Genomic DNA, 22390 nt, shown 5'->3' with positions numbered 1-22390 from the left:
AAGTGTTTGCTTTTTCTCATTCGTAGAGGTCCTGTAATAAAGAGGGATCCGACCAAGCTCAGAAAGAAAATGAATTTCAAGTAAGTAATTAAGTGCATTCTGCCTCTGTCTGAGGTGCACGCGGTGTCCGTGGTGCCTGTCTGCTCACTGCCCCCCCGGGGGCCGGGCTGTCTCTCAGAGGCTGGGCTCCGGCCGCGCGGGGAGCCGCCCGCGTGAGAGCGAGTGTGGCCCGGCTGTAGTAGTTCCTGCTCAGTGTCGGCAGCGGATGTGTGGTGTCTTCACGGCGATCGGAACAGCACGTGGGGTGCCAGGGGAAGGTGGTTTGGGGAGATGCTTGAGTGTGACGGATGCGGAGGCAGGCTGGCTCGGGCGCTGGGCTTCTGACCCCCTTCGTCCATCCACGTAACACTGGAGCAGGCCGTGCCTGGGGCAAGCAGGAGTGCCTCTGCCCGCGCGCGCGGTGCCCTGGTCAGCGGGGCCTCTTCCCGATCAGAATGACCCCCTCTCTGAATGCTGATGTTCAGAAGAGCTTGAGGTCGAGAGCGTGGACGTGTCAGCCTGGTCCCTCTTCGGGGCTCAGATGTGGGGCTTCTAGAGCAGTGATGTCCTCATGCCGGGGCGATAAGCCACCTTGGAGCACACTGGCCCAGTGTGTGCAGGTTTGTATGGACATACACACTGCCCACAACACAGACAGAAGTACGCTTTTACTCACTGTAGACTAGTTACTGAAACTGTCAAGAAATGGGAATTAACAAGATGGTGAGATCGTGAAAGAATAAAAGTACTGATGTGTCTCCCGTCATGTGTCGGTGGGTGGTTCCAGGGACACCCTGCCCCGGAGAATCCCGTCTAGCTGATCTAGAACATGTGCTCTGGGTGACGCTGACAGACGCCACCAGGCGGGAAGTAATGGACATAGAGTTTTCCACCAGCCTGAGTCCTTGGGGTATAGACCTGTGTGTGTGCTGATGGTCGACCAGGCTGGGCCACAGGGGCCTCTGTGATGCCAGACCCACAGCATGTTCTCAGTTCTAGTTAACGAGGTTTCTTGGTGGCACCTGGCAGCACCCTGCCTGTTCCAATATGTTCTCTTCCCCTCCTCGGTTCCTTCCTGGGTCTGATCTGTTGTCTGACGTGCCCCACAACGAGGCCCAAGGCCCTCTTCCCGTGCTGCCCACTTTCCCTGGCCATCTCGCCAGGTCCAAGACTGAACACTTGGTCTCCACCCCACAGCCTCCAAGGAACCTCAGTTTCTCCTTTCTCTGCCAACAGAAAGCCAGGAGGCCCCTTGGACCCCCTTCTCTCCGTCACCCCATGTCTCAAGCACGGGTCCGTTGTTTCCCTGTGGGCTCTACCCTGGGTCTGCGCGCTCATCTCCTTCAGTACCACACGCCTCCCTAGTCCAGGCTGCCCCCGTCTCCTCTGGGGGCCCTGCTTCCCCTCCTGCTCCAGCTGCTGCTCTGATCGGGTCGGCCGCCGGCCTGATGTCCCTGATGTCCTTCAGCCCTCCCTGTGCCCCAGCCGGCTTCCTTGTGGTCTGCCCCGCCGAGCTTTCCACTCTCTTCTGTGTCCTTTCCCATTCTTGCTCTCCAGCCGCGTTGTCCTAAACTGGGGGGTTTTCTTCGCAGATGCTGTCCCTCCCGGTTGGGATGCTCTCAGCTTCAGCCATTTCCCAGCCCCCTGCTGTTGTAGTGAGGACCTTGCCCAAGGGTTGCTTTCCCACGGAGCCCTCGTGTTCCCTAGACGAGGTGTGTCTGTTTTGTGCCCTCGCCGAGAGCACCGTCTTCCTGGCCTCTGCACTTCCTCTGGCTGTGAGTTTGCAGCAGGATGTGATTCGTGTCTGCCTCCTGTTCCTGCGAGGGTCTAGGCTCAGGGCAGGACCTCCCCACCTCTTGCTGCCTCGCCGTGGCTCTCAGGCCCGCTATCCAGTGCGGCGCAGATAGAATTGTCGAATGATGGCTGTAGCCAGAGCCCTTGCACAGCTCCGTAACCTTCCGCCCCTTGCCTGCTGGTGCACACATTCCTGGTCCCTTCCTCTCCTCAGTCCAGGATGTTCTGTGCGCCCATCTGGATGGCTGGCCTTTGCAGTCTTTGTCCTCTCTCTTCCGAACGTTTCCTGCGCTAACTGGCCTTGCTACGGCCTCGCTGTCCCAGAGACTTCTCCCCTGCAGCTCCCTGCGGGGAGGTGCTTTCCCATCATGTCCTGGTACTGGGAGTGGGGGGTCCTTCTTGCTTTCTCCTTGTTCCTGCTTTCAGACCATTTCCCTTCTGTTGAACAAACCATGGTTTGGTGAAGAGTTCCGTGTCTGCTTGGTCTTTGGCCCCGGCTAGCTCGCCCTCTCTGGGCCTGCACCTGAGCCACTGGACATCATTAGAGGGAAACCCCATGGACAGGGAGGACCTTCAGCCTCTCTGGGAGGCTCGCCCTCCTGACCTGGCCGTTCCCTGCCCTGGCTGCCGTGTTCTTAGCCCTCATCTTCCCGCTTCCAGCCCAGGCTGTCTGTGTCTGTACCTGCCCTTCCCCCGGGCAGGTCCTTCCCTGGGCTCCCGACTCCAGCCACAGGCGTGTGGCTGCTGTCCCTTCCAGGGGTGTCCCTTTCAGGGGCCAGAGCCTGCTGCCCTTGCCCCACGTCTGCTCCTCTCTGTAGCAGGATTTCTGTTCTTCTTGGGAAAAAAGTGTTGAGCGTTTGGGAAGCACAGAATAACGTAATAGATGCCCTCGCCCCACTGCACAGAATTAGGAATTGGTTTTGCTATAGTGCTTGATTTCAGTCTTTTTTGTACACGTTTTACTTATTTTTAACTTTTTATTTCAAACTAATTGTAGACTTACAGGAAGTTTGCAGAACTAGTACAGAGCGCTCCCCTCCGCCCCTTCCCCGGCTTCCCTGGCGCCAGCACCTCCCACAGCCCTGGAGACCAGCACTCGCGGGATAACAGCAACTGAGCTGCAGGCCTTACCTGAATTTCCCGGGTTTCTCCGTGGATGCTTTCTCTGTCCCGTTCCAGCATGCAGCCTGAACCCCACGCTGCCTTTGCAGGTTCTTCCTTTGTCCCGTCTGCCTCTGTGTTACTCACAGTCCTGAGGCTTGCTAAGCACATGGATCAGTAATTTCATAGAACGTTCCCTTGGCACAGGTTCGTCTCACCTTTTCTCATGGCTGGAATGAGGTTATGCAGTTTCAGCAAGAATACCACAGAAATGCTCTTCTGTCTTCTCTGAAAGTTCATAATCTCGGGACAGCTGACTGGCTCAGTAGGTGAAGCGCCTGCCTTTGGCTCGGGTCATGGTCTTGGCATCCTGGGTTCAAGTCTCGCATTGGGGTCCTTGCTCTGCAGGGAGCCTGCTGCTCCCCCTGCTTGTGCATTCTCTCTCTCTCTGACAAAATCTTTAAAAAAAAAATAGATTTTATTTGTTTATTTGACAGAGATCACAAGTAGGCGGGGGGTGGGGGACAGGCTCCTTGCCGAGCAAAGAGCCCCATGTGGGACTTGATCCCAGAACCCTGAGATCATGACCTGAGCCGAAGGCAGAGTCCCAACCCACTGAGCCACCCAGGCGCCCCAGACAAATAAAATCTTAAAAAAGAGAGACTCTATATTTAAAAACAAAACCAACCCCACAAAAGTTCCTAACCTCGATATTATTACAGGATTTTAATTCTTTTAAAGAAATACAGCTGTGTAGGTAAGGTGAGTCATCAGTCTGCACACCTCTGCCCCCTCCAACCAGTGGTGCCTCTCCCTCTTCCATTCGCTGGTCCCCTGCCCACCTTTCTGCTGCCCTGTCTTGTCACCAAGGACTTCCACGTTGCCGAATCCAGTGGCCTCCTTGCCCTTCCCTGTGTCCCTCCTGAGCAGCCATCACCGGACACCGTTCTCACCTTCACGCTCGCCACCACCTCTTCCACCACCTCTTCCACCACCATCTGAACAAGGGCTTCAGGGGGCAGACTGTAAAACCTCGAAGAGTATGTGAAATTTCAGCATTTTTGCTGCTTTTTAGAAGGAAATAGGCTAGAAAATACTAGAAGGTCTCGCACAGTGGTGAACAAGGTTGTTTTAGGGGTTGGGTGTGTTGGATAGCTTGCTGTGTGAGGACAGTCACTGGGGTGCTCGGTGTGGTTCCTCCTTGTCCGCTGCGTGCCAGCTGTATACGCGGCCTTAGATGCTGAAGGCTTCGTGGCCCGGACCTCTGGCCCCTCCAAGCTCATTTTGTCCTCTTCCTCCCAGGTCGCTCTGCCCCACTGCGGGGCCGGGGGGGAGGGGGCTCCCAGTTCCTGGAATGTACTTGCTTCTCACCCCTCAGGAGTCCGTGTCACCGTCTCCTTAGAAGCAGCCACCCCGCCCCATCGTGTCCCCACAGTGTCCCCAGCCTGTGCCACCCTTGCGCACTCTTGTCTGCTTCTGGCTCTGGAAGGGGGTCCCCGCAGGCGACGGTCGTGCCTTGTTCTTCTTTCCCTGGGGCTCACCACAGTGCCAGGCACATAGTGGACATCCTGTAAATATTTGGGGGCTGAATATATATGAATGTTTCTGAAGCCAGAGTAAATTGTTTCAAGTAGAGGGTAGGATCTTCTGTCCTGAGAGCTGGGACCCGCTGTGGTTGGGTGGCTGGGCCTGGGCGCGCTGGGCAGGGGACTGGGTCATGCGGGCCCCACCCTGTTCTCTACCGGGCGCTCCTTTGCTGTGCTCGCTCGCACGGAGCAGGCAGGAAGCTGTGTGCAGACCCGGCAGTTACAAAAAGGCTTCCTGTAGCTGACGCACTCGCCCCGAGATCACCTGCTCTCCTTCGTCCCGAGATTACCTGCTCTCCTTCCGAACCCACGCACTGGGCGTGCCTCTTGACCCACCGTCTTTCTTAAGCGTTTTCCTTCGTTTCTTCCTCCACGTTCTTCCCTCCGCGCGCAGCTCCTCCTCCTCCGCACTGGGAATAGATACCGAACTGCGGTATTACATGTGAACAAAGAGATCCCTTGTTTGCTGTGTTCAGAGCAATGCCGAAGAGAATTGCAAACTTCCCAAGTCTCGGTCCAGCTTCTCGCCACCATCCCGGCGACAGGCTGACTTGGCTCTGGGCAGTGTGTGTCCAGTCCAGTGACAGCACGGCCTGTGAAGTCTGTTCCCGGTGGCCTTTGTCCCGAGCAGACGTGGCGCCCAGCACGCTAAGCCTCCTGAAGGAGCGCAGTGGGGCTTCACCTCTGTGAAGTTCGCAACTTCAAACTCGAGGGCCGGTTTAGTATGTGTTCTATACGGTGCCCGCCCTGACGCCATTGGGCTCAGTCACTATACACGGAGGGAAGCTGAAAAACACAATTTTAACTCTCATGAAACCTGGATACCCAGACAGGAGACCTCCTGATGGGACTCTGAGATCCTGCAGCCGGGGGGAGGGGTCCGGCGGGCTGAGGGCAGCGCAGGGCGCCCAGCGGCAGCCCGCCTGCTGCCGCCCACTGGAGCCACCGGGTCCTGCCGTGCCAGGCCCGCCTTCGCCACAGCACATCACTCCGTGCGGTTCCAAGTGAAGAGTTGGAGAAACACCTTGCAGACCTGTGCACACTCTCCTGCAGGCGTCTCTGGTGTCGGACGTGGGGTCAGCAGTGACCTTACCTCCTCCGGGGGATTCCCCTCTCAAACCTGCCCATAGCTTCGTGGACCCGACAGATGAGTGCTCTGTTGACATTGTCTGTGTCTTAGTCTCCTTGGGCAGCTATAACAGACTCCTCGGGGCTGCCAGCAGCAGAGCCTTGTTTCTTACCAGGCTGGAGGCTGGAGGTCAGGGTGCTGGCACAGTTGGGTTCTGGGCCTGTGGGTGCTGCCTTCTCCCTGTGTCCTCACGTGGTGGAGAGACAGAGGGAGGGACAGCAGACTCTGGGACGCTTCACACTGATTGCGTGGACGCACTACACTCATGACCTCATCTGCACCATCACATTGGGTTGGGTTAGCGTGAATCTGGGGAAGACAGAGTTTTTAGCTCGTAGCAGGCCTAGCTACAAAACTGCAAATGAGTTTTGAATAAACAATAAAAATCAGGCCTCACCAGGTGGTCAGACCATAGTTGTGGGTGACACAAGACGGTGGCCAAACTATAATTTTGGGAGGTTACCAGACTGGCAAATCTGTTTGCTCCCCGAAATGTGAAAATGACCAAATTACTTTTTCCTCTAGTGTGGTTCCACGTCCTTTGGAAAAATAATTTCTCTGTTTTCTTTTCTATAACTTAGTGTCCTGTCATTGCTGAGTAGGTCCTGTTGGTGTGTGTGTAGGTTGTTTTGTTTTTTTTGTTTTGTTTTTTAGATTTTAAGAGAGCACAAGCAGGGGAAGCAGCAAGAGGGAGAGGGAGAAGCAGGCTCCCCGCTGAGCAGGGAGCCCGATGTGGGGCTCGATCCTAGGACCCTGGGATCATGACCTGAGCTGAAGGCAGATGCCTAACGACTGAGCCACGCAGGTGCCCCCACGTGTGTGTTTCTATAACTTGAGTTTAAGAGCTGTTTCACTGTGGGCAGTGTTCCTGCGGGATCCTAGTCCCCAGGGTGCATTGCCTGACAAGGTGTGAGTAAGGATCACCTGAAAGCATTTTCTAGCCATGCTTGTCGGCCCCTCCTCAGACACAGTGGCCTAGAGGCTCATTTGCTGTTTAATGGCAAAGAACTAAAGAGTGAATTTAAACTGAGACCAAAAGATAGTTTTTGAAGACAGGATCATTCTAGATCCCACATGGATTATTAGGACCGAAGGTAGCATATGAGCATCATTGGGTTTTGGCAAGAGACAAACGTTCCGAAGGCTGGTGAGCAGAGCAGAGCACAGGCCCCGTGAATGTGCCATGCCCCGGTGCTCTTTGGACCCCAAAACAGGCCCAGATTCATCAGTCGTCCTGAAGGGTTGGTTTGAGGCCAGAAGGCCCCTGTGGCTGGTGCACTCCTGCTCCATGCTCTGGGCCGGAAAGCAGGCCAGCCCCCGACCAGAGTGGGTGGCATTGTGGTGGCCTTTGGGAAGATGCCATGGGTGGTACTTGAGAAATCTTTAAATAAATACAAGCAAGAAAATGCCAATAGATACTGTTCTATTTTTGGAGTCAGTGACTCCGCTAAACTTGAATTTTCACGCTCATCAGTATAGTGGGACGGTTGCGAGTGCAGAGCCCCCGGATTACAAGACATCGACCTCGGTTTCTTCGTACTTACAATGTGGGGGCAGGGCTGCTGGGGGTCAGGTAGCCTGCTCGCGTGGGAGCACTTGTGAGCCTGCTCGTAGTCAGCCCTCAGTAAACTTCCGGTGTATTGCTGTCTGTTTCAGGGGGCCGAGGCCATGGTCCTGGAGAGCGTCATGTTTGCCATTCTCGCAGAGAGGTCGCTTGGGCCCAAGCTCTACGGCATCTTCCCCCAAGGCCGCCTGGAGCAGTTCATCCCGGTAAGGGGGGTTCTCAGCTGGTCAGTTGACAGGTGCCACAGACAAAAGACGGATTCGTTGTCTTGGTCCTGTGGGAGTCTGAGATCTTGTGGGCTGACATAGTAAGTGGGCCTCAGCATTATGAAAGTGTCTCAGAAATAAAGAAAAAATAGATTTCTATTGAATTTACATTAGAACCTCTGTCTTTCCTGCAGTGTTCATCCAAATGAAAATAGATATGAAACCTAACATTCCCTATTGTCCCCTAAAGCTGCTTGCCCTGAACCTTTCCCCTTTCCCCTTGTTCCTCTCAATTTTTGGACCGCCTTTAGAACTCCCTGCTGAGCCCCAGGGCCCTGGCCACACCTGGGTCTTTGCCCGGTGGGGCCGCCACACTACTCTCTGCCTTGTCTCCCAGCTCAGTCCCTCTGCTTGAGTCTCCCCAGCTCCCAGGTGCCTGTCAGCTTCCTCTGACATTTCAGGGCCCAGCTCAAATCCAAGTCGGGACGGTGCGCCTTCTCTTGCTGTCCTGGGACATTTCTAATGCTGCTGTAATATCTTCAGCCGTGAGAGCGCCTCAAGGACTGGGGTCACAAATGGGCTCACACCCTGCGTTGCGTGGCCACCTGTGTGTGCAGGGTTGCCCGGTACAGTCGGGGTTAAACACAGGACACCTGGCTGAAGGGATGCTGGACTTGCCAGGATTCAACCAGTGTTCAGCAGGAGCTGGAGGAAGGGGTCCTAATTGTCTCGTCCACTGCCCAGGGGTAGTAGCCTTTTTGGGACCTGGGTCCCGGGAAGGGTGCCCCCTGCTGGCTGGTGGCAGCACGGTCTGTGCACCTGCCAGCCGGAAGCTGTGTGGAAACCCGCAAGGAGACCCTGGCAGCAGACCTTCCCTCCCGCCCTGGCACCTGGCTCGCCACCTGGCGGTTTTTTCATTTATAACTGTCCCAGTGAAGACCAAAGCCTCCGACTGGCATGAGGATTAAATGGGATAATAAAGTATCTGAAAGTATGCAAAATCGGAAATATTTTCTGTGGGTAGAAGTGGCAACGTCTTAAGGACACAACATTGAGTGAGAAAACCAGGTCGGGGAAGACTACACATAGGATAGCACTTGAGTAAAGGCCACTGAAAGCAAACTAAACACTGGTGAAAATATAATGTGTGGTAAGCTTTCTCTCTTTAGGGCAGGTGAAGGACCAGTGAGTACCACCCAGAATGATCGGACTGTCCTGTCCTGGTTCAGGGTCTGTGGGTTGTAGCATCTGTGGGATTGATACTGTGCTAGCTCTGAAATTCTAGCCTCTTCTGTGTATGATGTTTTGTATAGTGAAGATTTTTTGAAGTTCTGTTGAAGTACTAGGTTGAACCACATGAAACTACCAGTCATCAACTATGACCCGAGAAATGGTGATTTCCTTTGGCTCAGCCTGCTGGCGTGTGTTATTTCCAGGTTTACTCCTGAACACTGCACGGGGCGGGATGCGTCCCACCGCTTCTGGTCCCCACAGCCACTTTCCAGAGGGTATGGAGAGTAGTGACCTCCAAGGACCCTGGTCAGTGTCCTGTCACTGGGAAGGGAGCTTGGAACTCTGAAATACGTTCATCTTCGAGCACGGTTGGCCTTAGACGTTCCATAATGCCAAACGAAGTACTGGCATTATTAAAAGCCATGTGAAAGCTGAGTGAGCTGTCCCTAGAGCCGCGTCCCCTGTCCTTGGAGGATTCCCGAGTGGAGGAGGCTGCGGCTGAGCTCGCTGCTGCCAGTCAGCTCTGAGCTCTCCTCACCGGGCTCCCACCATTCGTCGAGACCTCCCTGGCTGGGGGCTGGCCCAGGGCCCTTGCCCGCCTTGTCTGCTCTAGGTCAGAGCAGCCCTGCCAGGGACTCCATGTCAGTGCTGCTCATTTTATACAAGTCCGAAGGTCAGATGCAGAGGCCTGAGTAGCGAGACTTTGGCCACGTGACTGTGAAGTGAGGATTACAGCCAGAATTGCAGCTGGGTTCTCTCCAACCCGGAGACGCCGCCCCCTCACCCCTGCGGCTGTGGCGCCTCTTTGGGCTTCTGCAGGGGGGCGGTGCGTGTGGGAAAGACAGATCTTGGCTGATGGTGATTTCCTCGGGGGGAGCTGGGGCGCTCGTGGCTTCGTTTGGCCGGGCGCCCTGAGAGCCTGCTCCAGGCCGCGCGGGGTGCTGCGGCCGCCGTGGAGGAGGGGGCACGGCCCACCCTGAGCTCCTGGCCGTGCTCCAGAGGAGGACCTGTGCTGAGCACCACCTCTTGGCTGTGCGGGGTCAGCCCGGGGTGTCTGCGCCACTGAAGGAGTTGGACACGGGCTCATGCAGCTGCCATGAGACCCGGAGCCCTCCATGGGGTGCAGGGCGAGCCCTGGTGAGGGGGGAGAGGGGCGAGGGGAGGAGGTGGGGTCCGCCAAAATGCTTACATGTGAGAAGGACCCTCTCACGGTTCAAGGGTTCAAAACAGAATTAGCTTGTGGGGGCACTGAGAAACGCTGTGGCAGTCACTGGGTCGCAGTCCGAGGGTGCGTCGTTGGGAAAGCGTCGTTGGGGAAGCCCATGCGCCGGCCAGACAGCGGCACGACGGGCTGCTGGGTCTTAGTGGGGGGGGGGGCATTTGCACCCCTCCAGGCTCCCCAGAGAAGTGCTGTTTTCTGACTCCCTTGTTCCTTCCAGAGCCGGCGCTTAGACACTGAAGAATTAAGTGTGCCAGATATTTCTGCAGAAATAGCCGAGAAAATGGCCACGTTTCATGGTATGAAAATGCCATTCAATAAGGAACCAAAATGGCTTTTTGGAACAATGGAAAAGTAAGTGGTCAAACCGCTTGGCTCTAACTCAGTTTTCGGTTAGCGGCTGCCGGAGGTGCCAGAGTGAGTACGGGTTCACCCCGGCGGCCCTCTGGTCCCTGAGTGGGCAGCCGGGCGGGAGATGAGCTTTCTGGAAAGCCTGCAGCCCCGGGCTCTGTCCCGCTGCTGCAGCGGGGTTGGACTTGGCGGGAGTCCCGCCGGTGAGCCACCGAGAGCCGGGCCGTGATTTTTGTTCTCCTTTCCCCTGCCAGGTACCTGAACCAGGTGCTGAGGATTACGTTCTCGGGGGAGCCCAGGCGGAGGCAGCTGCACCGCCTCCTGCGCTACAACCTGCCCCTGGAGCTGGAGCACCTGAGGTGAGGCCCGGTCACGGTCACGGCCACGGCCGAGCCCCGGGGCGGGTCAGGGGAGCCGTGGGGCCGGGGGCAGGGGCGCTGCGCGGTCTCTCTGAGCACCCGACGGCATCTCTCCCCTCCCTCCTGGGTGTGCACGGCGCTGGGGACATGGAGACTAAGACGGCCTTTGAGGCGCTTGTGTCTTATCAGGAGAGACAGAGACGAGCAAATGTGTCCCATAGCGTCCATTTGTGATCAGAGGTGTGATTAAAGCACAGGCTCAGCCCACCGAGCAGGAGGGTCATGCTCTGGCTGGGGAGGGCCCGCGGGGCGGGAAGAGCTGGTTGTGCACGGTGGGGGGCTGCTGTGGTGCCCCGGGCTGAGCTGCTGCTAGGGGATGGCAGCGCTCTCAGAGCTCACGGTGACGGTGGGGCCGAGCGCCAGTCCAGTCCCGGGCGCGGCGGCGGCGTCTGACCCGAGCTGTGATTCCCTCTCCAGGTCGCTACTCGAGTCCACCCCTTCTCCAGTTGTGTTCTGTCATAACGACTGTCAGGAAGGTAAGAACTGCTGCCTGTTCCGTGAGGCCGGGTGTGTGTGTGTCCTTGGAAAGCGGCCTCCAGCGTGTGTGGCAAATGCCAGGTGTCCGTGCGGAGGGGCACACGTGCGTGAAATAATGGGACAGCCGCGTGGTGGGGTGTTGTAGAACTAAGAAAAAGGTCAAGTTTTTATGCCGACCAACAGAAAAATCACCAGGATATATGAAGAGAAAATAAGCAAGTTTTAGAAAAATACATGGGTGTTCTCCCATTTTTGTAAAAAACATATACAGAGAAGAGAAAATGAGAACATTCACTAAACTGGGAGCTTGGCCAAAGAACTGAAGCCTCCTGAGTCACATGTGTTCAGTATGTGACTCTGGTGCACACGTGACTTTGATCGTCAGAGAACGCGGTAAGAGGCGACTGCCCCACTCAGTGCTGGGGGCCTTGCGCTGGCTGCACCTCCTCGCAGGTGCCTGAGGCCACCTGCTCTCCTGGGATCAGGTCACTCCCGTGACTTTGGGTTTTTGTGCCTTCCCTAAGGTACGAGGCCGGGTGCCTCTCTGTGTGACGTCAGACGGAGGCCCCACCTAGCTGGGCTCGCTCCCGCGGGGCTGCGGGCCGGCTTTGGGGAGGCTCTGCCTTGCTCTCGCTGTGCTCTCCATCGCGGCTGGGTCACGTTCCCCTTCGGCCCTTTGCCGGGCTCAGCAGTTTGTTTTTAATTTTGATGACAGTCCCTGTTAAAGACTAGTCATCACTCAGTGCGATAGGTTAGCTTATTGACTAGCAGATCGTTGTTGACCAAGTCGAGCGGGGCGTAAATGTGCGTTAGCAGATGATAGCCAGCTGCGCAGACGTCACCAGAGGGGTCTGAGGGAGGTCTGCTGGCCAGTGAGAGGCTAGATTGGGGGGGGCTTGTACATTTACTTTGTTCCGCTGCTCTGGGTGTCTCCTGTTAATGGCCCCTGGACACAGAAGCTGTGTGTGGAAAAGCCTAGAAAGAGCGCCTCCTGCAGAAACCCGGAAAGGGCACAGCCAAAACACTAGCAAAACCTGGCTCACCAGTGCCTACACGCTAGCCGGTAGTGACAGATGCCGGACGCTGCGGCAAGTGGGGGGGGGGTCTGGCCACCCGCTCACTGGGGGTCCAGAATTGAGCCTTATTGGGAATATGGTGGCAGGAACTGCTGCCTGTGGCCTCCTCCTCGGAGAACCAAGTGAGGCAAAGCAGCGGGACCAAGTAGGGCCCACGGAGCCCTGCGGAGGCTCAGTGCCATGGCATCCTCATGAGGGAGGACAGCGGGACGCAGCTTCCTCGCTGCTGGGGGTTGGGTGGGCGGGAACCCCAGCATGCCCCAAGCATTTTCCTTCGTGCCCCTGTGTGGAAAGTCGGGGGGTGCTGCCCCAACAAGCCGAGGACGGCCGTCCTTGCTCCTGGGCGAGTGCAGGGCCACGTTGACGTCGGGCTGCTGTGAACAGGGGCCCTTGTGTCTGCGTGACCCTGAGCCTTCTGCTGAGGGCCTGGCCTTGGGAGGCGGAGCTGCTCCCGGCGCTCCACAGCCTGCACCCCCTCACTGTGTGGCCAGGGTTCCCTGACAGGATCACAACCTGCTCAAGGACTTGCGCCTTCCACTGCCCACACGCCCGCAGTGACCGGCATGTCATCCAACCCCTTTTGCAGGTAATATCTTAATGCTGGAGGGCAGAGAGAATTCCGAAAAGCAGAGGCTGATGCTCATCGACTTCGAGTACAGCAGTTACAATTACAGGTGTGCGGCCGCCCCGGGGGGAGGTTGGCAGCCAGGCCCCGGCCCCGGGAGTTGCGCACTGTCCTGGCAGCCTGCGGCGGGGCAGGAAGCGGCCTGGGCCTGTTCTGGGCGGGTGGGGGGCAGGTGGCGGTGACTGATCAGAATGCAGAATCTGGTGTTTGTCGGCTTCAGAGATCAGAGGACTGACCTTCTGCAGCCTCTGCCGGCGCTGGTTCTGTGACTACCCCGGCCTCTCCCTGTCCCTGAGGCAAGTGGGGGGGGGGGTCTGGGGGGTCCTCAGGAAGGACCGCTTGCTGCTGGGGAGGGTGCTCACGACTCGGCCTTTTCCCTTCTCAGCCCAGGGAGCCTGGTGGCTGGCAGTTTGCCCCTCTCTGCAGCTGCTCTTGCGTCTTTTTCAGGGGATTCGACATCGGGAATCATTTCTGTGAATGGATGTACGACTATAACTACGAAAAGTACCCGTTCTTCAGAGCCAACATCCTGAAGTACCCCACCCAGAAACAACAGGTGGGGGACGGCGGAGTGCGGGCTGGCGCTAGCTGAACTGCAGGAGTCCGTTTTCTGCAGTTAGCATTGGTTGCATCTTTGTTTTTTTTTTTTTTAAAGATTTTATTTATTTGTCAGAGAGCGCGTGCAAGTACAGGCAGACAGAGCGGCAGGCAGAGGCAGAGGGAGAAGCAGGCTCCCCGCCGAGCAGGGAGCCCTGGGATCATGACCCGAGCCTAAGGCAGACACTTAGTGACTGAGCCACCCAGGTGCCCCTCATGGCACCCCTTTTTAAATTTAAGAATGGTTATTCAAACCCTGTGGCTCTAAAATGTTACTCTGTGTCAGAACACAAACTTGACATTTTTATCCCTGGGCCAGAGAGAACATGTGTTCATTCTGTTGGCGAGCACAGTCAGTAGCTCTCCTGGTTTTTTCTAAAAAGCCCGGCCTCTGATCTGCCTCCTGGCCTCCTTGGTGGGGATCTCAGTGCTTCCGGTGTTTCCTGTGTGTGTTTCACTCCTTGTAGACAGAAGTGGTCTTTTGGGCACTGGGACTTAGTAGCTGCTGTGCTGTTACAGTTCCCTTTCCTGTCCTGAGTATGGGGGGCAGGGTCTGTGTGAAGAATCACCCCATGGGGGGCACACCTCGGTGTCCCAGGGTCCTGGGATTGAGCCCCATGTCGGACTCCCTGCTCAGCGGGGCGGGGGGGGTCTGCTTCTCCCTCTCCCTCTGCTTCTCCTCACCCTGCTTGTTCTCTCTCTGAAATATATAAAGTCTTTAAAAAAAAAAGAAAAAGAAAGAAATCACCCTGTGGGAAGTTCCTCCTTGGGAGCTCCTACTCCATTCCTCAGCCCGCCGTTGGAGCCGTGGGTTGAGAGTGAGTGGGCAGCGATGTGGAGGCAAGCTGCGCTGGGGAGAGGGTATCCCGAGCCTGCGCAGGGCAGCCGCCCACCCCCTTTGCAATGGCAGCTATAGGACAGCCCCTCCCGTGGAGCCCCTGCCAGCTCGGCCGTGTTTCCGAGAGGTCAGAGAGGCATGGGGACAAGGTTGTGATGGGTTGCTGCTGACTTCACTCGGGAGAGGTCTCTTGAGCACAGGCCGGTGCCAGGCACAGTGATCCTGTCTTCAGTAGGTCGCCCTCCTCCCGCCGCACTCTGGGGCCAACTGTGACCGGCTTGGGTATGTCCTGAGCCTCCAGGTCACGCATGGGGGGAGGAGGAGACCAGCAGCAGTCTTTGTAAAAGCCTTTGTGAATGCTGGGCAGCCCCAGAGGTGCCACTCTCCAGCCAGGAGTGGGGGGCGGTTCTGCTGGTGAGAAGGCAGGTTCCGCGGCGATGGGCAGCAGAGCCGTGTCGGCGCCCGCGTCCCACAGCCACCGAAATCCAGTTCCATTTCGGTGTTCTGAGGAGCTTTACAAGTCATGGAAAGCTGCTGCTCTTCATTTCCTACCCTTTCTGCGCCCGGTAGGTAATCTCCTGCTTTTCTCTCTTTAGTCCACTAAAGAGAAGTTGTAAAATGTTAAAGCTTTGTCTTGGAATTCCTAAAATAAAGCATCCAAATGAGGCGTGTCATTTCAGAAAGCTCTGCTGGGCCCCGATAGTCTCTTGCTTGGGAGTTTTTGATCACGCACATACATGAAACAGGCTTTAGTGGCCATTAAAAAAAATTACTATTTATATCTGGTTTTTTATCTGAAAATTATGCTGGTCGAACAACATGAGTTTGGTGTCCCTTTGTAATTTTCTGGACCAAACTTAGATGAGATGATATTCTTTGAAAATTTGGTAGACTTTGTAAGAAAGCGTGGGCCTGTTCGTCAGTAGCTCTCAAAGCAGGGCTCTTGTGAAGTGCGGCCTAGAACTTCCGGTGAGGGAAGGCCACCAGTTACTGTTTCTTAGGGTATCGACCTTTTCAGATTTTCTATCTTCATTGGCCAATTTGAGCATTCAGTGTCTCCCAGAAATTAACCCAGCTAGTGTGGTTCAGGCATGAGTTTTAAAAATGATGCTTGTATTTGAACCCAGATCTGCCAGTGTTCAGTGTCCCCTGCTGACGCCGTGTGCTTCCGTTTCCTCGTGTGCGGAAACAAACGTTCAGGACGGTGGCTGCTACCTAGACTTGAAGAGGCCTGGGCTGTCCCCTTGCCTCGGCCGGGGTTACTCCTTCCAGAACACCTGGCAAGGACAGTGCTCAGACTGGAACACTGCTTTCTGGTGGGAGGGGGTGCCGATGGTGAGAGCCGCCTAGGAGAGGGCAGATGGGCGAGGTGGTGGGGAGGCCGTGCTGGCGTTCCGAGTTGGCGATCAGTTAATGGCGTTTTTCTGGGTAGAGTGCCTGCCTGCTGTTTCCTTCTTTATAAAAGAAAGTGAGTAGGGGCGCCTGGGTGGCTCAGTGGGTTGGGCCGCTGCCTTCGGCTCAGGTCATGATCTCAGGTTCCTGGGATCGAGTCCCGCATCGGGCTCTCTGCTCGGCAGGGAGCCTGCTTTAAAAATAAAAAAAAAAAAAGAAAGTGAGTAGTGATTTGCTCTGTTTTGGTGCGGTTAGGTATAGTGTGAGATCTGAAGAACGGGGGTGGGGGTCTCCTAAATCCGGATTCATGGGCCGGCTGTGGGTCGGACCTGGTAGCACCTCTTCTCCAAACCAGAGTTAGACCTTCCCAGTTTATGGACACACACGTGTCACCCCGGCATCTCGGAAGTGGAAGGCCCCTCAGCGTGGTCTCGTCGGCTCCTGCTCTGCCGGCGCATCTGCCGGGGACCTCGGGCTCCGAGGGAGTGGCTGTGCACCATGCCAGCCTGTCCATGGAGATGCATGATACAGGCTTACCCTGCTTAGCGACAGGCCGTGCGACACGGTTGTGGAGTCGATTCCACCTGGGTGATTTTGTCCAGAAGTAGTCGTGGTTTCCTCTGCTTATCTTGCTGACAGTGCGGCGAGTCTAGTAGGTCTCTGCCAGGGAGCTGGAGATCGCTGCCCCCCAACAAGCGAGCTTCTGGGCTCCCACCAGGCACCGAGGTCCTCTGGGCTCCGCCGGCCGTGTGGGGGTCCGCTGGTGCGTCGTGCTTCCTGACATGACTTCTGACAGCTGCTGACACCGTCTGTCTCACCGTCACTGACTCTAATGTGATTTTTTTTTTTTAAAGCTTCATTTTATTTCCAATTACTTGGCTGCATTCCATAATGAATTTGAAAACCTCAGTAATGAAGAAAAGTCCATTATAGAAGAAGAAATGTTGCTTGAAGTCAATAGGTAATTTTTTTTTTTTTTTTTTTTTGGTTAATTTACAGAATAGCTGTGTGTTTACAGACAATAGTCGGGGCGCCGGCCTGCAGTCATGAGTATTTTAGGAGCTTCTTTATACCCGTGCATTTCCGGGACTCATACCCTGTCAAAAACTGCTCATCTGGCACCTCTCCAGATGTCCGCACGCAGCAGGTGCGGCAAGCGGGGTCAGGGTACAGCGTCGGGCACGTGGGTGGCGCACCACGCTCTGAGCCACACGCTGCAGGACCATACAAGGCGGTGCCACCCCCAGCCTGGGCCCTCTTGTCGCTTGGTGCTTGTCAGGTGGTGGGTGCCGTCCAGAAATGTGTTTCTTTTAAAAACGAATTACAAATTCTGAGTGTTGGTTTTGAGTTTTGCTTTTAAACTGTTTTGTCAGTAGATCTCAAAGCAGGGCTGAGAAACTTCTAGATTTTGTGAGAGTCTTTGATAAAAATGTTTAGGTGCCTTTGGCCCCCCCTTGTCCTGTCCAGCCCACTTGCCACAGATCACCTCTTCCTGAAGTGTCCACAACCCCGTTGCTGGGCATGTGGCCACCCTCGCTGTCCCGGGGCTCCCCGTGCTGCCTAGATCTTCCTTCTCTAGTTCTAGCACGGATGGAAATAGAAAAATGGAGGAGAGCCCGACAGAAGGGGTAGCCCAAGACACATGTAGGGGATCGGGGACCACAAGAGAAACAGTTGGGTTTGAGGAGAACACTGAAGCATTCAGGGAATCCCACAGGCACGTCGTAAGGAGAGCTTGGGTTCGCGCCTATGGGGGCCATGGCACGGCATAGAGATGGGGACCACCAGGCTCTCCCCTCTGCTCTGTTTCACTGCTATGCAAGGGCAGGGGTGAGGGCAAGGTGGCATCCTACCTCTTGGGAAAGCCAGCGAGTCACCAGAGGCCTGCACGTTCCTTCTCTCACTGCACGACGCCTGCAGAGTTGCTGATGCCCTGTGCTCACACCCGAAGAAGAGTTTCTTTCCCACCATAGCGCACGCGCCGCCTACATGGCTTCCTGGCCTCCGTCTGAGAGTCCTGGGACTGTAGCCGAGCGCCAGGGACGGTTGCTGGGCGTGTCCACACTGCAAGTCCACCTGTCCCCAGCCAGAGGAGGGAGAGGCCAGCTGTGGTGCCCCCAGCCTGTTCTCCATCCCCAGGGACTAGAATCCTGTTGAGTGGGCCAGGGCTGACTAGGTTTGTGCCCCAGTGAGTTGCGGGGCCGCTAGCAGGAAATCTCATCCCTGGGCCTATGGCCGGTGCCACACATCTCACGTGCGTGTCCCGCTTTTGTCATTACAGGTTTGCCCTCGCGTCCCATTTCTTCTGGGGACTTTGGTCCATCGTGCAGGCCAAGATTTCATCCATTGAATTTGGATACCTGGTATGTTCTGGGGTAGTTTTCTCTTCTATTCCCAGAAAAAAATCATTCCCCATGTTTGTGAGTGCTGGCGGGAGAACGCGCGGTCTTCTTCACAGAGGGCTGCCCGTGTCGCCGCACAGCAAACCCACCTCAGCTCCGCGTGTGCTGTTGGAGGTGTCCTCACTCGCAGGGCAGCGGGCCCACCTCCCCTGCTTCAGAGAGCTGCTGTGTGGCCTTGTGGCTCTGATGGGGGATGTAGAAATCAGACCCTAGCACGTAGCCCTTGACCTCAGTTCCTCCTGACGCAAGGGGCTGCGGGTGGGGGAGCGCCCTGACACGTTCTGTGGCTCCGCTTCTCGGCCTGCAGCACCCCGCTTCGAGCCGGCGGCCGGTGCTGACCGGCGGAGCCGTCCTGTTTGCTGCAGGCCAATGTGACAAGACAGGCTGTCATCTTCTTCCAGCCTTGGAAACTGTCCTTGACGTAGACAGTTTTAGCCACGAGTCCAGCCTTCTGCTGCCCCATTAAGGAGTGTTGGTGGCGTGTCGTGGGGTGGGGGCACCTGTCTGGGGCGAGCACCCGGCTTTAGGAAAGTGGGGGGGATGACGAGTCCATTTCACCCTCCAGTCCTGTGTCAGGCTGATTTCTGCTTCCAGGTGGACGGTTTGGTAACGCCCAGATGCTGTTCGGCCAAAGAAGGGGGAATAAGGAATTTTAAAGCAGATGTAGAGCCGTGGTTAAATGATGTTGTTGAGACAAAGTACAGGGGCGCCTGGGTGGCTCAGTGGGTTAAGCCTCTGCCTTCGGCTCAGGTCATGATCCCAGGGTCCTGGGATCAAGTTCCACATGGGGCTCTCTGCTCAGCGGGGAGTCTGCTTCCTCCTCTCTCTCTGCCTGCCTCTCTGCCTACTTGTGATCTGTCAAATAAATAAAATCTTTTTTAAAATATTGTAAAAGAAGGCAAAGTACACATCAAAAATATTACCAAAGCAAGGAATAATTTCATAATAATAAAGGGATCAGTGAACCCAGAAGATACTAAAAAAAATCCTAAAGGTGTACATACCTGTCTTGCCTCAAAAGACCTAAAGCAAAACCTGAGAAAACTGAGCAGAGAGAGAGGCAGACCCGCAGAGCAGAGGGGCGGAGCGGCGGTGGGGGCGGAGGAGGGGGCTGCGCGCTAGCCCAGCCTGATGCTGTCAGGCGCCCAGCGGCTGGGTGTAGGTCCCTGCCCATGAATATGGACATTCATCAAGATAGACCGTGGGGCATTGGGAAACAGGTCTCAAGTTGAAAAGAACTGAAGCACAGAGGATATTCTCTGACCACGTGGGAATTAGGAAAGCAACAACAAAATCTTGAAAATTCCTAATTATTTGGAAATTAAGTAGTACACCTACATAAACCCTGGATCAAAGAAGAAATGAAATAGATAATTAGAAGCTATTTTGAAAAAATTATAATGAAAACACAATATATCAGAATTTGTGGGATACGGTTAAAGCAGGTTTCAGAAATTTGCAGCTTTGAAGGTTATACATTCGTATTAGATAAGGAAGTTCTCAAATCAGTGACTGAAGCTTTTGCCTTAAGCTAGAAAGAGAAAAAACAACCTGAGGCTGAAGTTAGTAGAACCAGATACAGGAAGGGCGCCTCGCTGGCTCAGTTGGTGGAACATGTGACTCTTGATCTCAGGGTTGTGAGTTCAAGCCCCACATGAGGAGTGGAGCCTGCTTTTAAAAAAAGTAAAGAAAGAACTAAATAAAGCTAAAAGCAGAAATCCTTGAAATAGAAAATGCATGGGGAAAAAAGGGAGAGAATCGGTGAAACCAAAAGTTGGTTCTTCAAAAAGGTCAATACAATTTATAAACTTTGGCTACACTGAGCAACCAAGAAAGAGAAGACACACGTGGCCGGGCTCAGTACAAGGAGGAGACCTCGCTCTGGATGCTATGGACAGTAAAAGGGTAAGAGAATATTATGAATAATTTTATGCCAACGGATTTGACAGCATGCATGAAATGTGCATAGTTCTTGGAAGATACAAGTGACAAAAACTAACCTAACACATGGTCATGTGGTTAATGAATAAATTGAATTCAGACTCCAAAAGCCTCCCTGAAGAATGAACTGCTGGTCCTGGTGAATATCGTCAAACAATTAAGGAGGAAATCATACTGGTTCTGCACAGAGTTTTAGAAACTAAAGACTCATTCGATGAAGCATTGCCCTGATGCTGAGAGGGGTCAAAGACATTTCAAGAAAATGGCAGATCAGTGCCCTTCATGAACAGGACAGAAAAAGCATTATCAAAATATTAGCAGGTATTAAAGGTGACATTGACAGGAAGGTAATGTGATCAAGCGGCATTTATCTCCCGAAGACAGGGTTTAGCCCTTAATTTGACATTTTAAAGACCAGTTAGTATAATTCAGCGTATTAACAGAATGAAGGAGAAAAACCATATTATCTTCTCAGTGAATGCAGGAAAAGCACTTGACAAAATCTAATACCCATTCACCCCCCCCCCCCAAAAGAAATAAGCCTCTGTAAGTAGGAATGCAAGGGTCCTTCCTAGGCACAGGGTGTGTACGAACCTACTTACAGCTGGAATCGGGAGAGCAGGGCAGGCGCGCCCCTCCCGTGACCCGCGCACCCCCCCCACCGCCGCGCCCCCGGGCCCCAGAGCACCTAACCAGCATAGTAAGGCCAGGAAAAGAGATGAAATGCAAAAATATAGGAAAGGAGGAAGAAAAACTGCCTTTATATTGTAGATGACATGATCAAGTACATGAGAAAATAGGAAAGAGTCCATAGAAATGCCATTTAAGCTGTGGAGTGAGTTTATGGGGGTCGCAGGTTACAAGGGCAGTGCTCGATGATGACCAGCTTTGTTCTACGTTTGAGAAACAGTCACAAATGAAATGTCATTGTGTGTTCAATGGTATAAGAACATGAAATACTTAGGGATGAGATTTTTAATACACGTGCCTGATCTTCACACTGAGAAGTGTAAGACAATAGCTATAAGAACCTCAATAAATGGACAGCAAGACCACATTTATGGCATCAGAAGACTCCGTATTAAGAGTCTGTTCTCCCCAAACTGATTTCCACAGTCTCCATGATTCCACAGGCTTTTTGGCAGAAACTGGTAAGTTCTAAAATACATGTGACTGATTGTGCCCGATTTCAAGATGTATCAAGACAGTGAGGTACTGGTGTAAAGACAGACATCTGATGCCTCCAAAACACACTAACACATACAGTCAACTGCTGCATCACAGAAGGGTCACGGTAATTCATTGGGGAAGAGGTTTGATTTTCAAAACTGATGCGGGGACAGCTAAACAGCCACCTGGGAAAAGTAATGAACCTTGATCTTCTGCCATACACACAAATGAACTTGAAACGGTAACAGACCTAAGTGTAAAAGCATCTGGAAAGCAAAGAAGAAAAGCTTTGTGACCACGATGAAGATTTCTTGGGTTATGTGAAGCACTGACCATAAATGAAAAATGATCCGGTAAGTTGGGCTTAATCAAAATGAAAAAGTTGTGCTTTTTGAATGACACCATTAAGAAAATAAAAAGGCAAGCACAGAATTGGAGAAAACGTTGCCAGTCTCTAACAAGGACTTGTATCTAGAATACATAAAGAGCTCACAACTTAGCAGGAAACCAGATGCGCTACTGTATAAACAGGCAGAAGATTCGGACACGTCACAGAAGATAAAAGAATGGCCAGTGAACGTCTCTCGGTCTGACTAATGTCATTGGTCATACACAAAATGCAAATTAAATCCCCAGTGAGCTACGCTGCACACCTATGATGACGGCTCAAACTGAGGACCCCGATGGTACCTAGTGTGGGCGAGGACCCAAGCCGCGGGCACTCGCGTGCATTGCTCAGGGGGAGGTAGAAGGTCTGACCCGCCTGGAAGACGGCCTGACCGTACATGTGGCGGGCAGCCCAGCAGCCGCCTGCTTCGGGACTGACCCGAAAGAAGCGAAAGCCTGTTCCTACACCGCGAGCGGCACTCGGGTGCCCAGAGCAGCTTTCTGTTCAGTTGCCCCGACCTGGAAAGTGCCTGCCTGCCGGTCAGGAGAAGGGGTATTTGCGCTGTGATGAGCCGTCAGACAAGTCCTCCGTGGGAAATGGGAGTGAACCCCGGGCCCTCACAGCAGCGTGGAGGAATCTGGGAAATGGACCGAATGAAACAAGCCAGACACGGAGGGGCCCACGCCCGGTGAGTCCATTCATGGGAAAGCTGTCTGCGGCGATCGGGGATGGAAGCCGGGTCAGAGGCTGCCTGACGCCACGCGCCGGGGCCCGCGGAAGCCGAGCGTGCTGGGGGGCCTCCGGAACGATGCCGGAGCTGAGCTCCGTGGACGCATTTGTGAA

General features: G+C 54.5%; 1 protein-coding gene across 3 annotated transcripts in view; it reads left to right on the top strand.

Annotated features, from left to right (window-relative positions):
- CHKA (choline kinase alpha) overlaps positions 1–22390 on the top strand; it is a 58251-nt gene that overhangs the window by 34070 nt on the left and 1791 nt on the right. For 2 of the 3 annotated variants that reach the window (XM_082748737.1, XM_082748738.1), the window contains exons 3-11: positions 27–80; positions 7306–7419; positions 10092–10225; positions 10477–10581; positions 11059–11117; positions 12781–12868; positions 13267–13375; positions 16501–16607; positions 17928–18009. In XM_082748737.1, coding sequence (XP_082604863.1) covers positions 27–80; positions 7306–7419; positions 10092–10225; positions 10477–10581; positions 11059–11117; positions 12781–12868; positions 13267–13375; positions 16501–16607; positions 17928–18009 — 852 coding nt within the window. The remainder of the gene's footprint in view (positions 1–26; positions 81–7305; positions 7420–10091; positions 10226–10476; positions 10582–11058; positions 11118–12780; positions 12869–13266; positions 13376–16500; positions 16608–17927; positions 18010–22390) is intronic. The other variant, XM_082748736.1, reaches the window with a different exon arrangement.

The sequence above is a fragment of the Mustela nivalis genome (assembly GCF_964662115.1).
Source record: "Mustela nivalis genome assembly, chromosome: 9".
NCBI lineage: Eukaryota > Metazoa > Chordata > Mammalia > Carnivora > Mustelidae > Mustela > Mustela nivalis.
This window is presented reverse-complemented; position numbering and strand designations above follow the sequence as displayed.